The sequence below is a fragment of the Apis cerana genome, linkage group LG5 (assembly GCF_029169275.1).
Source record: "Apis cerana isolate GH-2021 linkage group LG5, AcerK_1.0, whole genome shotgun sequence".
In the NCBI taxonomy this organism is placed as follows: domain Eukaryota; kingdom Metazoa; phylum Arthropoda; class Insecta; order Hymenoptera; family Apidae; genus Apis; species Apis cerana.
Window position 1 is genome coordinate 265,131 of NC_083856.1, and position 19,955 is coordinate 285,085.

Here is a 19,955-nt window from a genome sequence, read left to right on the forward strand (position 1 = left end):
ATAATATAATGAAAAATAATAAAATAATAAAAAGAAAAAAATCAATAGAAATATATAAATCAACATAATAATAAAATTGAAATTTAAAAATAATAATAAAATGATAATAATAAGAATAAATTTAAAAAAAAAAGTAAGTATAATTATTTGGAATCAAATTGTTAAAAATTATAAACGTATTTCAATTAAAAAAATACATCATTATTAACATTTAGTTTTGATTTTTCAAATTTTTTATATTTATATGAGCATGTGTACATTCATACATATTTTCATATATCACAAATCATACACACATATACGAAGAATTTCTGCTTTTCAATTGGCAGTCATTAAAGCTCATTAATTAATTAATGAGGCAAGTATGAAAAATTAAAAATTAAAAATAGAAATGAAAAATTAAAATTAGAAAAAAAATTTGAAATTTTTGATTTTATTAAAAGTAGAAGCACATTTGACGGCATAATCTTTTGTTTATTATTATGAAATTTATTAAGTATTAACGTCTTTGCTATAAATTAATTTAAATCAAACAATTCTTTTTTCATAACGATTTTATTTTAACATAAAATAATGTTCATGTGATTATTTGATTATATTATATATTATACATTTAATTATTTTATTATACAATTGTTTGATTTAAAAGAAATATTTTTTCAACTTTAATAAATTTTTATAGTTTTTATTTGTTTGCTTCTCAAATTTTCGATTCAATTAATATATATAATTTATATTTTTAATTATGCATATTATACATACATAAATAAATTAGATAAATATTAAAAATCAAAATAAGAGATAATTAATAAAAATTAAAGTTTTTTTATATTTTTTTTAACAATTATATCAACATTTTTTTCAAATTTTGATTTTTTCTCTTTTTTTCATTCAAACATGATAAGTTTTGACATTTCTTTTGAATACGAAAAAAAAAAACGAATTCAAATTCTTTTCTTCGTTTTCTTTTGTTTATTATTTACAATATTTATTTATAACACGCTACCATTTTCTTCTTTTTACAATAATTTATTAATGATTAATTAGTCTCTTGTTTTTCTTTTTTTATATTGTAAATTTTACTGCACAAATGTTTTTATATTCTTTTATTTTTTTATTTATTTTTTTGATTAACTTCAATCTTTTTTTTCTTATTTTCCCATAAAGCTTGTATTATTTTATTTTTGTCTTAAGCAAAAACTGGACTTGATTTTTTGCACATTCTTTTCTTCTTATTTGTTTTAATAAAATTTTAATATTTATATTTTTTTATTATTCTATATATAGCTAATTATATTTGACTCTTTTGTATTTTTCTTTTTTTTACAAAATTCATAATTTCTTTTTATATTGTTTATTTTCCAAAATTCTGTTATTTTTTTCGTTAAGATTTTTTCTTTAAGACTTTACTTTTTCATAATTTTCTTTTTTTTTATATCAATTTTTAAAATTTTTTTCTCATTTTTAGATATTGCATTAATAATAATAATCTTGTGTTTTTTCTTTTTGTAATTTCATTTAATATAATTTTTTTCTACTCTTTTCTTTATTTAGTTTTTTTTATTTGAAAAACTTAAGAATTTCAACTTTTATATTTTCATTTCTCAAAATAATTTTATCAGTTATTTTTCACAGTTATGCTTCATTTCCTTTGTTCGTTTTCCTTATGAAAGAGATACATTTGTGCGGTTATTAATCATTTGTGAAAATGGTAAGTTTTTAGAGTTTTAGAGAATTAAAAGAGCGTTTCTTGAGACCAAATAGGTGGACTTGATGGTAATGGTGTTGGTGGTGGTCTATGTCTGAGCTCGATAGCTGGTGAACAAGGAGGAGAACCAAGGCTACTCTGACTGCTGGTGCTCGTAGAGACTGCCTGAGATCTGTTATTATTATAACAAGAAATATCTAAAATTATTTTTTATAAATAATTTTAAAATAAATTATAAGTAAAGAATAATTTAAAATAAATGAATAAAATAATTACGAATAAATAATTATGGAATTTTTAAAAATAATGATATAAAAGTATTTATTTATTAAAAATAAAAAATTAGAAATGGTTAAAATATCGATTTCGATTCTTGTAATAACTATAAAAGATTAAAATGATACTATAATTATTATAATTATATTATATACATACATTATATTATAAATAATTGTTATAAAAAAAAATATTGATATTGATTCTGATTAGATTATATATGTTACTACATTAACAGTTCATAATATACAATATATAATAGGTATTCCATAAATTTCTTTCGCACGCTAGAAATAATTTTAACTGGTTATTTTTATATGAACATGTAAGCTTATCTATTAGCCTTTTATGGCATTGATTTCAGTTATCCTATAGAACTTTTAGAGTATGTTTCGTTGATGACACAACTCTCTTTTTAAACTTTTTTCTACACTGTTCAATAAAAAGCATTTGTGACATATTATGCTTTATTGCTTTAAAAAAGATGATAATGCAAATGATATTACAGAGATTTGTACTGAGATTTATACGGGAATGGTGTTATAATTGATTATCCATAATTGGTCTAAGAGATTTAAAATTGGCAATTTTGATTTGAAAAATGAAATCGCCTAGCAGCAACGGATATGAATTTTATCAAAGCTATATTTGCTGAAAATCTGCGATATAGTGTGCGCGAAATAGTGAATGCCACTAACATTCCCAAGACAACAGTACATAACAGATCAGGATGGGATCGATGTAAAGTTTGAATTCCTCAGCTATTGACGGACACCGGCCTTATGAATCGTCTATTTTTTTCTCCAACGACATGAAATCCTTTTTTAAAAAGATTTGTCACTGAAGATAAGATTTGGATTTTGTATCAAAATGTGCATCAAAAACGCACTTGATTTAGGACAATAGACTTTCAACTATCGCGAAGCCTGAATTTCATCCGAAGAAAATTTTTTTATTCATTTGATGGGACTGTGAAAAATATAGTCTACTATGAGCTCTTTCTTCAAAATGAAGCCATCAATTCTAGAAAATATTGCAATCAGTTTAATAAATTGAAAGACGCCATAGCAGAAAAACGGCCAAAATTGGCGAACCGACGAGGTTATTACGACAATGAAAAACTGCATGTTGCATTAACTGTAAGAGAAAAGCTGTTATAATTTAATTGGGACGTTCTATCACATCTTCTATACTCCCTAGATCTTGCTTTATCTGACTATTACTTATTAAAAACTTCTCTTCATGATAAATGATCCCAATTCGTAAGCGAAATAAAAATACATTTCAAGGAATATTTTCCAAACAATTTTGGAGAAAAGGAATAATGAAGCTTTCTGAAAGATGAAAGAAACTAATAGAGCAAAACGATTCATATATAACGCAATAAATCTTAAACAACAAATATCATGTATTTATTTTGTATCAAAAAGAAAGAAAAAAACTTATGGGACACTCTAACATATATTAATTTTCTTTAATTTTAAATTAAATCAATTCAATAATATCAATTCAATAACATTTATTATATATTGAATTGATTTGAGAGTCAATTAAAAAATTTTTGTACATAATACTAATTAATAAAAAATAATTTATTTTCTGTTTTATAATTCACTGTGTTTTTATAGAGTTTTTCACGTGTTTTTTTTAAAATTTGGAAACCAAATTGTTCTCCTTGGTTCTTAAAAAACAATATTTTCAAATATAATTTTTATAAAAAAGTGCAAATAAATATTACGTGAAAAAATGTTTTAAAAACGTTATAAGTTTCAAATTAGTCTTAAAAAACAAGTGAAAAGTTCCTGAATGGAATAGTGCTCAATTATTTGAGATTTTGAATAATTAATTGAAATACACAACTTTAAAAAAATATATAATATATAAGATTATAAATATAGTTTTTTATATATTTTTATATTTTTTTACGAAAAATTATTTATTTGATACAAATTTGCTATATAATATCAAATTCTTTAGACATTTTTAAAAAAAATATTAAAACGATTTTTAATTTGAAATTGAACAAAATAGTAAATCATATAAAAAGAATAATTTTTTTATTGCAAATCATTATTATTGCAATTATGCATAATCGATATTATAGAATCTTTCGATAGAATACCCATTTTTTAACATAATATTCTTTTTTTTTAATTTATAATTTATTTAATAATTTTATTATTTAATATTTTTAAATTTAAATTTAATTTTTAAAGAATTTTTAAATAATTTTCGACTGACAAAAATTCTAATTATTCTTCAAATAAAAATCTTTTTTTTAATATTGTTACTAAATTACAAAAAAAAAAAATGAGATTATATTTCCGAAAGATAGAACAAAATTTAAAAAGATGGCAAAAAAAGGGAGTGAATTTTATTTAAAATTTTAATTTTTGAATATTTATTTATTTTTGAAATATGAATGAAAAACGAAATATAATGAAAAATTATACATATGATATTACTAATATATTGAATGACATCTATCTAGGTATTACTAATATAACAATATTCATTGTTATATCATTATCATCAAGTATTGTAGCTATCGATAATATTTACATCAATTTTAATATTTAAATATTTAAATATATATATATATATATATATATATATATATATATATATATATAAGATGTTTGATTTATAATCTATTAAAAATTTGATCACTTATTCTTAACAAATTAAACAATTAATAAAATTAAAACTAATTAATAAAATGCTAAATACAATATCTTAAAAAATGAGAATAGAAAAATATTTTATAAATAAGAAAAAAGTAATATTAGTAAAAGTATTTAATGTTAGTAAAAGTGCAATAATAACAATTATTGTTTCGCTTCTAATAGAAATGATTTCATAATAGATATTGAATTTGCTTGGAATTTAAAAGTGAAGGCCAATGAGGAAGCTAATATTTGTAATTTTTAATGAAAGCAATTAAAAATTTCATATTGGATATCTTATAAATATAAGATTATTAAATATTTAATGATAATAATTTTCACGAAAATATATCACAATCTTCAGCGAAGATGATTGCATTAATTTTTATAGAATTTTTTATAGAATTATAGAATTCACTATACAGTACTGAAAGTATTTCATTAATATTTTCGAAACTAATATAATAAATATTTGAAACTAAAATTTTATATTTGATGATCACATCCGTCTCTCCATTTCGAGTCAATGATTTATTTATTATTTATTATTTTTATTATTTATGAAATTTATCAGAACTCTATTCAAAATAATAATGAGAGTAATAATAAAATGAATAATACTGATAATAATGAAATAATATTGTACTTCGAGATATATTTTATATAAATTTTATCTAATTTTATGTCATTCTTTCTCCCATTATATTTCATTTTAAAATCACAAATATTACTATAATATTTTATTTGAAGAAAGGAAAGAAGGAGGATTTAATTTTCACTAAAATTTCGTATCATTCTATTCTAAAAATTTTTTGCATATTATTTAAAAATATTATTTAAAAACCGAATAACGATTACATATAAATATACAAAAATAAAAGTATTGTTCAAAGTATTCTTTAAAACATATTTAACAATCATCGAAATCGAAAATGTATCTATTTTTTAAATAATTATCAAATTATTTTATTAAAAAATATACCTAGAAGTTTCAACAGCCGCACTAATACTATGACAAGCTTGACAAAGTTTGCCTCCAGATCGCCGTCTAGGAACACATCCAGCACAACCATCCCATTTTTCAATTGTTTTTTTCTTTTTCGAGGGTACCTGAAGAAACCGTCGACAACTTGGCCCGGCTGTTTCAGAATCGGTCGAAAATCCAGACACTTCATCCTCCGTATCGAGACACTCTTCTTGTTCATCGTTTCTTAGGAAGACCGAGTCGGAACCAAGAGACCTTGAATGATTGAAACTATAAATTAATATATATATATAATATATATATTAATGATTTAAAGTATTTACAATCAATTTTTTTCATGAAATTATAAATAAATTTATTGACATTGTATTGTGAAAATGTGTATTGTGAAATAACTTATAATAGTTACATTAGATCGTTGTATTTATGAAATCTTATGGGTAAGTGAAAATTATAATTATTGTGGTAATATTATTTAATTATTTATTAATTTAAAAGACTATTTTTTTAATCTGTAATCGCTATGAGTTTTACAATTAATGGATTTTTATGCTGTGGTAACTATAGTACATGGCGTTTGTTGTAATTTAATATTTTTTGTTTAATAGTAGATATTGCAAAGTTATTGTGTATTATATCATTAAAGACATACTGCAGAATATTACATAGAAATTCCAAAGAGTTTTTGATTTTTAAAATTTTTAAAATTAAGATTTTGATATTTAAGTTGCTAGCCGTATATAATTATAATTGAATTCCTAAATCCAGATAGGTTTTAAAATAATCTTGTATATTAATAATTTGTTTTTTTAATTTTAATTTAGAATGTTTTTTTAAAAACCAATTTTTTCATTTTTATCTTAAATTGTGCATATTTTGTTTGAATATATTTTTTCTATATTAATTTTCAATCTAAAATTATTATTAATATATCAAAGTATTTATATTTTTTGTTTTCTTTTATTGATTCATAGAAGATATGTACTTTTGTGCAGAATAAAGGTGATATGAACCGATATTATTGATTTTCATTTATTTGTATGTTAATTTTTAAAGTAATTAATTATGCTATTCAAATGTTTTTGTAGGTTTTTAAAGGCTTCGAAAAGATCATTGTGTGAGGCAAGAATTATTGTATCATTTGTAAACGTTATTGCTTTTGAAAAAATTAGAATATCAATATAAATCAGATATAGAATGAATTCAAATATATTTCCTATGTTCCCGAATTTTAGAATTAATTAAACTGAGATAATTAATACCGGATTTTGAATTTTTTATTAATTAAATATGATTTGATATTGCAATATGGTATAAAGAAGATGTGAGAGTAGCTTTTTTAGTTTATATAAGATACCAGTATACCATATGTGTCTTTGCAATGTGCCATAAATGGTATATTTGTTTAATGTTTAAAAAAGCAAAACATGCTTTGTAAATATCTTCTTATATGATTAGTCTATGAAATTGTTAGAAATTCGAATACTGTTTTCTAAAGTCAAATTGATATTCTAATATTATATATTATTCGGTTAGAACTTATTTGTAGATTCTATATGTTTTATAGCAATTTTTTGAATAGTTTTAAGAGAATTAGTAAAAAACTGATAGGAATATGATGATATTTCATGTAATGGCTATATTTATGTTATTATATGTGAAATTTTCCATTAGTTAGGAAAGTGTCCGATGCATACATGCAGCATTGAATATCGAATTAATAATGCGAGATTTTTCTTAAAAAGCTCTTTGATTATTTTGCTTAAGCTAGAGTGATTAAGCTAGAATTTTTTTAATTAAAATTCTTATTATTAGTTCTTCAGATGTGAGTAGATGGAGAAAGTTGATAAAGAATTTGCAAGTATTCTTAAATTTTAGATTTTATTGTTTGAATGGGGAAGGGTTTAAATACTTTAATAAAAAAAATGCTGAATGGATCTATCTTTTTCTGAGAACTCTTAACTTAACATCTTTGCTTTCCGAATGGGCGAATCTTCATTTGCGGTTTTGTAATTTTTTTGATTCCAGAAAAAGTTAGTTGCTGTCAGGTTTAAATATGTTGAAGAATTCATTTTTATATACTGCTAATAATCGGATGAATTTTCTGGTTGCTCTATTCAATAATCTTTTATTGTTAGGAAATCTAATGTTTTACCATGTTCTTCTTTTTTTAGCGATTTGCTCCATAAAGAATTTTGAATAATTGACATAATATTGAATTGTTGTAAGAATTGCAAATTTAGCTGCTTTTATAATATAATTTGTAAGATATTCTACTGCTGCCTCTATGTCATTTTTTGTTTTTAGTGGAGGATCAGCAGAGACATTGATTATTTAATGAAGGAGAGTTCAGTTTGCATATTTACTGTTATTGTTGCGTTTTAATTATTGATGTATTGATGAATGATCGGATGAATATTAGAATATAATGAGGTAAGAAACTTTTAGCAATCATAGTAGAATCTAGTAGATCTGGTATTTTATTCATATCAATAAGTCAGTAAGATTCTCTGGTATTTATGTGTTTTAACTATTTGTTCATAAACTTTGTAGGAATGTTGTATCTTTTGTATTTGTAATTCTCGAATTCCAAAAATTGTTTCTTGCATTGAAATTCTCCTGCTAAGAACTTATTATCCAGACTTATGAAAAAGATATTAAAAATCTTTTTTGGAAATTGTTTAGGTGAATTCTGTAATATATTGCTATAATAACAAGGCTACACCAATATTCAAATGTTCATTGATTGTTGGAAATTGTGGTTGTAGATTGAGAGTACATGATATTTTATATTAAATTTGATTATATCACTATATTGTTCGAATGTTGCGTACAATATCCTCGTCATATTCTCTTATTTTTAAATAATTTTTTTTAGTGAAATGATTTTCCATGATTATTAATGAATAGAATTTGAAATTTTTAATTAATGATAAAAATTTTTAATTCATGCTTGCGACGCATAAGTCTGTTCGCATAAACGATATATTATAGTTTTATAAGTTATGAATTTATTTTTATTTTTATTATTATTGCTGTCAATAGGAATAGCAAATGGTTGATTTATTTTTGTTTTATTATAATTTGTTCTAATTTACTGAAAAAATTTTCTATGATTTGTATGAAAACATTAATGTTGTTCACGATGTTATCTTTATCGGTGATACGTTAGAATATTTTTGTATAACTGGAAAAAGGATTAGTATTTAAATCGTTCATTGTTAATATATTGAATTCATGTTTTATTGATCAATTATTTTATATTTTCTCGGTTTTAGAAATTTATGTTATTACAACTCCTTATAAACTGGACAATTTTAATAAAGTTAACGGGATGATTACTTTCACATAGCGATAACGAATAAACTGAAATACAATTACAATTGTAGTACAATTGTTCGTATTATTGACATTATTTTTTGCATATACTATTTCTCTTTTTTTTTGTAGGACAATTTGATTTGAATGCAGTTCATTAGCATCTTTATTTAATACATTTCTTTATTATTATATTTCTGTTTTAGATCAATAAAGAATAACGATAATGGCCGATAGATTTCGTTATGTTTGATGTTAAATATATTTATTTCTTCATCTATTGTCAGTTCTTCCTTCAATTCCAAACTGACTGAGTGATATATATTATGTAGAACAACTCTTATATGCTCTTTGCTGTTTGAAATTTTGTACATGTAAAATTTAATATTTTCAAATATTTGACAATTTTTGTACACTTCTGTATTTTTAGGAAGAATTTTCACTTTATCATTGTTTGCTTTTGAGGTATATTTGTTTTTATTAACGATAGTTTCCAGTGACTTCTTCATTCTACATCTTTTAAAAATATCAGCAGCAACAATGAAGTTTTTATAAATATAGAAATTTATATATAGTATATTAATATTTAGTATTCTACAATTATTTAGTATTTCCTATGAATCTATTTATGTGGATATATTATTAATTGGAGTTTTTTGTCTTGTTTATATTATATACTTTAAATTCGGGTTTTTTTTTACACTTGGAATTTATACTTTTTTTTAAGTTAGTTTTTTTTGTCACTTTCATGAAATTACTATTTTTTTCCGAATGTGATTATGAGAAATTTATGAGAGATTTACTATCATTTCGACTTGGTATAATTGAGTAAAAATCAGTTGCTTTAGTCTTTGTCTTATTTTTGTATAACAGTCTTGTTGTACTTGAATATTACAAATCTTAGCTTGTCTTACCTGCACACATTATACACATTATATTTATATACATGAGAATTCTCTGTGCGTTACAATTAACACGTTATATAAATATAACGAATCAATATTAAGATCAAATTTTAACAAAGTTATCAAAAAATAAAATAATAATTTAAAAATTTTTCAATTATCTACAGAGACTTTTGTAACAAAAGAAGAATGAAAAAATATAAAATTTTAATATTATTTTTACTTTCCAAGATATTAATAATTATAAATACTTTTAGTATCATTGAATATTGTATATATATATGACCAATATACTTATGCATTTGTTACAATACTTTTAGTATTATGTACTAAATATTGTATATATATAATCAATATATTTATGCATTTGTTACAAATTGTTTATAATAAATTTTATAATAATATATATAATAATATAATAATTATTTTATAATAATTATTCATCGTTGACTGTCAATGATATTATAGTGATATCGATTTCTGCATTTATAGAATGTTTCATAAAAAATTTCAACGATAGATATTATAAATTACAAACCTATAATATAATAACATTACGTCTATATTGTCATAATTGTTTTTAAGAGTTATATATTTTTTATAATTCACAAACATATCTATTTCTATTTTTCTTTCAATAATTTATGTTTTGTTATTATTTATTTCAGTTATATTATATTATTTTATTTTAATTTTGTTGTTTAAAAAAACCTAATCATTTGATCAAAAAATTATATTTTTATTTATGTAGATTTGAATTAGATTATGTTATTTTTTTTTTCAATCACAAAATGATTGGTATGATGAATAAAATAGTTTTCACAATTTTACATGGAATATCATATAGACATAATATTTGCAATGTTCTAAAAATATGAGAATATTTAAAAAAAAAATATTTATAATTTTCCACAATTTCAAGCAAAAAATATTGGTAGATTTCAAAATTCGAATTGAATTTTTTCGCAATTAACTGAGTTTAATCTATTTAATCGATGAATATTTATTATAATTATGAATATTTTTTAATTTAATATAAATTGTTATTTATCGTTTAGTAGTTTATTTTTTATCGTTATTCTAATTAAATATTATTTATATAAATGATTAATTTAAATTAATATAAATTATATATATTATTATTATATATATATTATAAATTATATATATTATATATATATTATTAGACATTATTAAACATTAGAAAGTTCATATTCATTATTTTATATCATAATTTTACATTGTTTATTTTAAAGTAGATTTATCAATCTTATGCAAATAAAATTAATTCATTTATTTATTGTTAAGATAGAATAATATAATTCGATATAATTTTTTTTTTTGTAAAGAAATATTTATATATTCTATTAATATATATATATATTAAAATGCTTCTTTTCGACATACTACTTGAGTTTATTTATTATTGAACTCGATTAATAGCATGTAGTTAATGCAGCTCAACCAATTTCATGCTTTGATTGATCAATATTTTTTGTTAATAATTTGTTAATATTTTTTGTTAATAACTTGTTAATAAAAGTGAAATGAAACTTTCTGCAAAAGAAAATATTGTCTGAAAATTATTTCAGAAATTTCAAATTAATCAATGTTTTCATATTTTAGAACACTTTTTAACATATAATAATATCAATAATTATTCGACAATCAATGATGTTATTTTTATAGCGAAAATTGCATTAATAATATTTAGATAGATAACAATATATGATTTTTATTAATATCTTGGAAAATAATAATTAGTTAAATCGAAAATTTTATATTTGTATCTTCTCTTCTCTACCATCTTTCAAAAATTGTCGATCAACCAGATCGACAAGATCTTTTAAAATTTTATTCAAAATTATGTATAGATATATCGGTAACCTCGAATCTGCTTCTGGAGGATCAACACTGCCCATAGAAGCCAATGGTGCTCTTTTACCGTTAGTTCCTGTGATCATTACGTCTTTTGCATAAAGACCTGCTTCGCTTGTGCATGGAGAAAGTTCTGGGGTTGGTTGAATTACCTACAAGTAAATTATTAAAAATTATAACGAAAAATGAAATGCTGATAATTATATATAGTATATAAAGAAGATCTATCGATTTCGATAATTTTTAAATAATAAAAAACGAGGTTGTGAACAACTTTTACTAATGATCTTATTAATCATGTTTTTATATTTGTTTTATATATAAAGATATATATATATATATATATATTATATATATATAATGATATATAATGATATATATTTTTAAATATATTATAGAAAACAAAATTTTATACAATTTTTTTCTATACATATAACCGATTGTTATTCATCCATATACAATATTCATATATATATATATATATTCATTTTTTATATAGACTTTTTCATTCTGCTTATTTATTAATTATTAATTTCGGTCAAGAATTATATTTCATTTTTGGATTCTGAGAATCCAAAGGAATTAAGTTTCTAATAAATAAAAATTAAATATAAATATATGTATAAAAAAAAATTATTCAAAATTTTGTTTTGTATGTACAGGCAATTCTTGTGATAATATATAAATACAGTTATTATTTCTCAAAAAATACCATATTATGAGAATTATATGAAATGAAGAATTAATACAAAAAATAAAATTAGATTCTAAAAGTTAAACAAAAACTATATTATTTTCATTTTATAACTAAAAAAAATGTTTATTAATATTTATTAAAACAATAATTAATCAAAAATATTATACTAATATTATACTAATATTATATAATATTTTACATAACTTTTTTTATCATTATTCATCATTTTTCATTATTTAATCAAATTTTTATCTTCTAAGTTTTCAATATTTTGAATTTTATGCTTTATTTTTTATAAAAAATCTGTTTTAATTATTTGCTTTTAGCTGAGAAATCTTTATAAATTTCATTATATGGAATTAAGCACTTGTAAAATTTTCTTTAAAATTTTGTATCTCTTTTAATGGAAAAATTTTCATTTAGAAAATATAATACCAATTATTCAACTAAATATAGTTTTTTTATTTTTTTTAGGATAAAATATTTAACTTCGTTTCTATTTATACAATCGTTCTTTTAAATTAATTAATTTAATTTATCTCAAATAATACGACATTTGATATACAAACTCGAATAAAAATATTGAATAAGATAGTACTTTTTTTAACTTTTTTTTACTTTTTTTACTATTTTTAAAAGTTATTATCATATTCCTTATTGCTTGAAGATTTGCCTAATTTTCAAAATTTGTTCTAGGATGATTTTCCTCAATTTTCGAATCATGTTATGTTAAAATGAAATAGTCTTATAAAAATGCTATATTATAGGAAAATTTTCCCCAATTTAATGTGTTAAAACGAAATCATATTGTAAGAATGCTGTATTATATGGAAATTTCCTGCATTTTAAAATCATCTAAATCGATAATAATTTCCCTTTCTACATAATTATGAACTAGTTCAAAATCGATGAGATATATTTTTATATTTATATAATTACAGAATTTTTCATTCAATATTTTAAATATTAATATTAAATTATTATAATACTGTATATCAATGTTTATATATGTTTATATGTCATATAAAATTTTAGATAATTGTTTAAAAAAATATAATATAATATTAATTTTTTCTCAATTTTTTTCTATATATATTGTCATCACTCATCTCAAGTTTTCGACATATTGAAAATCTTTAGATATTATTAAATTCTATTTATATATGTGCATTTGTATCACAAATTTGTATCACAAATTAGTTCAATATAATTATATCATTAGTATTTCATTATATATTTTTGCTGTTTATATAAATTATAAACAAAAAATGAATCTAGGATACTCAATATACTATATTATAAATTATAAATTCATACATTTTAAACAATTATAGACATTTTTCTTATTTTTTTATATACATATATTTATAATTTATTTTTCAATCTTAAGTTAGAATAAATTTGAATAAATTTATTGAATATCAATAGGACTCAGAATCCATTCATCAATAAATTAATCGAACAACTTATTATTCAAAAAATTTTTTTGAGTTACAAACTTATTATAATATACTTTTTATAATACTAAGTATTATAAAAAGTAAAAATTATATTTGTACTAAGAATAGAATATTCAGAATAATTAACAAATAAAGTTTTTAAAAGATTCGATCGATGTAAAATTTTAGAAATTGAAGAAAAAAAGTGGGATAAATCCTAATAATATAAAATTTTGTCTTTATATATTTATTAGATTTATCTTCATATATTTTTAACATATTAATAAAAAAAACTTTTAATATTATATATTTTTAATACTATATATTGAATTCTAATACGAATAACTGTCTTCATTATAGAATTTATTATCAACTGTCTAATAATTAACTTTATAAGAGTATATTTTATGTTTTATATAAAACTTATAATTGCTTTTAAAATCGCAAATATTGGCAATCTCCTAAGATTTTAAATTCTAATCTAATCCCATATTATTACAAGATTACTTTTGTCAAATAATAGCTATATTTATACGCCAAATGCTTTTAATTAATTTTTTTTTTAATTCTGCTCATGCTTGATATTTAGAATTTGATAAGTCAAATGTTTAATTTCTTAAGAATGAGTGATTAGATTTTTAGATTAATCTTATATGAAATCGATGTAATCCTAATACTCGATACTTAAAAACTGAAATTATGGTAAAAATGATTGTATTAATAACAGTTTTCAATTATATATTAATAATTTTACATGATGTATCAATATTCAAAAATTCAAAATATACCAAAAGTTTTTTTTTAATATCTCAAAAACTAATATCAAAAGCTAAAATTTTAGATCTATGATTCACTCTTATCAATTCTTCAAATTGACGAAATGGTCTTTTGAAATCTAACGAATGAAATTATATGAATTTTTAAATTCATATATAATTTAAATATATATAAAATAATTATAACAAATTATTAGATTCGTTGATTTCGTCCTATCATAAATATTAGGAAAAAATATTAACATATATGCTCTCATATATAGATACACATATACATAGAACATCTACATCTTACACATATAGATAGAATTCAATAGTACAATATTAGAAATTTTTTAATATCTCTAAAATTAAGATCGGTGGTTATATGTATCTTTAGTAAAATGTTATTTAAAATATTGATTTTTATATATATCTAAATCAGATATTATATTAACTGGATTTTACTATCATTATGTTGCATTTTTCTATTTACTATTATATATTTATCAATCTGTTATTATTTTTTATCAGCTTTTAAATTTTTATAACAATTTAATTTAAATATAATTATACTAATATAATGTATAATAATTTCAATTTTAAATAATTAAAATCTTGTTGGCGAAAAGAGGATAAAATTTAAAGCATTTTTTGATCCAATTAGTAATGTGATACTATTTGATTTGCCTAAATGATCCGATAACTTAATTTGTTGTGAATGTTTTCAATGCTAAAATCATACATAAATTATAAAAATATAAATTGCATATCATTATTCCCAATTAATAATTCCCAAAATTCCAATTAATTAACTAGCAATAATTAATAAAACTAGCAATTTTTTAATTTAGCAATAATTTTAATTGTTAATAACAAAAGAAATAATTAATGAATAATTTTGAATGTTTACTTGAATATCAATGGGATAATAAAGATCCCAAGGTTCATCATGGATAGTGTATTTAGTTGAAAATGTAGAATGAAGCGGCAAACATGGTACTGGCATCACAGATCCCCTTCTCTCGAGATAACTACTCCCAGTGCTGCTACATGTTACCGAACTGCATCTTCTTTGTTCTTCAGGAAGTATCAAATTCGATTGCTTTGTTGGTGGTGTTAATAGAGCTTCATAGCCACCTCCAATCGATGCAAAACGCGGACCGATTCTTGGCAAATGAGATTGAGTTACCTTAACAATAATAATAGAAATAAATTATTTTATATTAATAACAGTAATATTATAATAGTTATAAAATTAATAGTATTATAAAATTAACAGTAATAATATTAACATTAACAGTATCATCATTTTTATCATCTTTTTTCTTTCAAAAAAAAAAATTCTTTACAGAAAAAGAAAATAATTATTTATATATTATAAATAATTATGCAGATAACTGTAATTTTAACAAATCAAGGATAACATTTTGAATAATTTTTTATTACAGTTTTCAAACTATTATTTATAAAAAAAAAATACAGCTATTACATAGATTTCGCCTATAGTAATAATAAAATAGTTATGTATAATAGTAATAAATAGCATCATTAGCATATGATTGCTATTTATTTAATTATTTAATTTTTATTTATTTATTTAAATACATTATGATATATATTACAATTGATATTCAATTAATGTTATATTATTACACTTATTTTATACTATATTATTCCATACTATATATTCATAAAAAATACAATGATAAATATCAAATATAATGTTATTATTGTAATTTCGATCATTCAAAAATTACTTTATATTTTATTTTCGTATTCCATGATATTAATGTGGCATGATTAAATGTGGTATTAGATTTGAAATAATTTAATACTCTAAAATTTTTTATATTCTATAAGAAAGTAGCTTTTTAATAAGTCCACTTTGAGAGTCGGTTTTATTTTGTTTAAATGCTTAAATGTTTAAATAAAGACAGTAAATAATTAATAATCGCAGTTTATATAAAACCGTGACGGTATATGTAGGAGAAAATGTAATAGTTGCAATAAATATATATTTAAATATATCAAAAATTAGACGACGGTTAAATACATAAAAAAAATTGTTCAAAATCTTCTACTTCATATTAAAAATGATGAGAAAATTTACTAAATAATTATTTAGATAATTTTTAGATTATCCATTCTATAGTATTTCTTCTAAAAATTCTATAGTATAATCTTTTTTTATAAACATTTTATATTTATAAAACGAAAATTAAAAAAAAAACTCAAATTATTCATGATAAATAATTTTATCAATAATCAAAATAATCGAATTACAAAAAAATTATGAATTAGTAAAATTAATTACAAAAATATCGAACTATTTAAGTTTTGTGCGAAATAAAACAAGATATAATAATTATTCGGAATAAAAAAGTCTTCATCAAATAATGCGTTTGCTGATTTTTTAATATGTACGTCCATAATTTCATGTAATAAGCTTATTAGCGACTACTTATCTATTATTTTCATAAAAACAAAGCAATAAGTGAAATTCAAAATATAAGTAGATTAAAAAACTACTTTCTTATAATAAATTTAAAATATTTTAAATCCAAAAATTTTTTTTGGATCTGCGAAATACAAAAATAAGATATAAAAAAATCTTTGAATGATCAAAATTATAATAAATATTAACATCATTTTTAATATCTATCATTGTAATTTTGATTATTGTAATTACAGTCATCCAATAATAATTTTACGTTTCATTTTTGTTTTCCACAAATTGGAATCTAAAGAAAAAATTTATTCTCGATGTTGAGATATTTTAAATTCACAATAATTCATAACAAAACAGGTTTTTTATTAATTTTTAGAACAGCTATTAATTACTTTCTGAGATATTAACAAAAAATTTTTAGAATAGTACATTATATTTTACCTATAAACGTAATTACTAAATAGTATAACTATTTATAAATAGTATAACTTATACTATTAATAGTATATCTTCAATATAGTAACAATCATATCAATATTTGATAACGAAATAGTGATATCTATGGAGGATATTTCATATAGATGAATTAATATTTTTTTTAAATGTCTGCTGCGTAGCACGAATTTTATTCATCCATAGCGATGTATTAGACATTTCACAGATCTTTTAGATACACGAAATTAATTTCACAAAATTGTGAGTAATTGAAATTATATTTTGTATATATTTTTGTATATATTTTTTTAGATATATATAGATATATATCTAACACATATATCTAAAAAAAGATTACAATAATTTGGAAACATGGGATACTTTTATATAGAATAGGGATAGTATTATGATTGTTTTATGTAATTTTAATGATTTTAAAATCTTAATCACAATGATGTGACGATAAAAATATAAATGTTAATAAAATGAAAGATATATTGTACCAAAAAATTGTTATTAATATATTGGATAATATAATAAATATATCTGAAGTTAAAATTTTAAATTTAAGTCCATTTTTTTTCAAATTTCATATCGATCAGATGTATGTCATTCTAAAATATAATCGTCAAAACAAAAATGAAAATTGATATACAAAAGTGTCGATTGAAATTTATTTATTAAGTTATAATCAATTTAAATTGATGAAACAAAGCAGAAACATATTATGTGACAGAAATAAAACTGTCTTATTATATGTGTGTTTCGATTCATCTATATATAAATAATAAAAACAAACTTCAATTGTTTACGAATTAATAAATAGAACCGATATTTTTGTACACTAACTTTTATATTTATTTAGAATCAATTTTTCAAATATGTATATATTTTATTTATATATATTATATATATGTAATGGTATATTAATAGAAAAAGCAATTTGAAAACTATTTTGAACAAATATTTTAGTAATTATTTAAAAAGAAATCGTCTCTTTTGATTTTCGAATATATTGCAGAAATCAATATTTTAAACTTTAAATTTTTTTTATTTATATAATTGTCACTTAATCATAGTTTTTAATAGAAATATATATATATTCTATATAATAATATTATATATTATAATATTATATATAGGTTATATATTCTATATAATATACGATACGATAGAATTGATAACAATATAACAATACGCCGATTTTGTTAATAATCAATGAACAAATGTTGAAATGTTATTAAAAGAAATTGATCGTAGAAATACGAGATGTGCAAACTATTTTAAGTTATATATAGTTTATATATATATATATATATATATATATATTAAGCTAAATTAAGTTACACACACACACACGCACACACACACATACACATAAAATCATTAAATATTAATATTTTAATTAATTATATTCCTATTTCTATAATATATTTTTATTTTTAATTTCATTACAACAAATTGCAATTTGTTGTAATTTTTGCAAATATCTCAAAAATTAAGTTCAATTGCCATTTATATGAAAAAATTATTTAAAATCTTATAATATTATTTAAATTGAAAAATCAGTACTTTTTTGCAACTTCATTTATTTTTTTATAAATAGTATTCAATATATTGTATCAAAAATTTTTTATTAATATTTCAAAAGCTTAAATAATTAAATAATTTAAAAATTTTAAATTTAAAATTTATATTCTCTTTCTTCAAATTTTAATATATTATTTAATAATTTAATATTAATTATTTAATAATTTATATAATATTATTTAATAATTTAAATGTATGCTTTTTAGAAGAATATTCAGAAAAAATAATAGATACATATGATTTTTATGTAATATAAAAATAATTTAATTATTTATAAAGAAACATATATTTTGAAATATGTTGAATGACATTTTTTTTAAACAACATATTTTAAAAATATTTTTAATTTTTGTCAAAAAAATAAAAATTAATTATACAGTTTAAAAATATTCTATAAATTTCAATTTATTTAGTTTTGAAATGTTTTAAAAATTATCATTTTAATTTTTAAAAATTTTTTGCATTCATTATGTTAGAAAGTTATTAGTGAATAAAATTTTATTAATATTACAGTTTTTTTACTTTATAGATTTTTTTTATTTTATAGATTAAAATTTTGAATTTTAATTAAATTATAATAAATAATTATGATTTGATTTTAATATAAGTAATGACTATTTATATTTCTATCTAATTTAATTAGCTTAACTAAGATGGAAAAATGAAACATAAAGTTTATCTTATTCTTAGATTATCTTTCGTCAAATTAATGTTGATTGAGTTAAATCAAAAAGCTAATTCATATATTATTAAAATATGTTCATATATTATTAAATAAAATATGCTAATTAGTTAGAAGAAAATCATTATCATAAAAATTGATAGTATACATGACAATGCTGACATGAAAT

General features: G+C 19.9%; 1 protein-coding gene across 18 annotated transcripts in view; it reads right to left on the reverse strand.

Moving 5' to 3' along the window:
* Window positions 1–204: 204 nt before the first annotated feature.
* Window positions 205–19,955, reverse strand: part of LOC108001343 (uncharacterized) — a 56,353-nt gene continuing 36,602 nt past the window's right edge. For all 18 annotated transcript variants that reach the window (XM_017062290.3, XM_017062293.3, XM_062075646.1 and 15 more), the window contains 4 exons: window positions 15,541–15,819; window positions 11,746–11,888; window positions 5,633–5,890; window positions 205–1,880 (listed from right to left, as the gene is read on the reverse strand). In XM_017062290.3, the coding sequence (XP_016917779.1) occupies window positions 1,736–1,880; window positions 5,633–5,890; window positions 11,746–11,888; window positions 15,541–15,819 (825 nt within the window). In that variant the 3' untranslated portion in view covers window positions 205–1,735. The remainder of the gene's footprint in view (window positions 1,881–5,632; window positions 5,891–11,745; window positions 11,889–15,540; window positions 15,820–19,955) is intronic.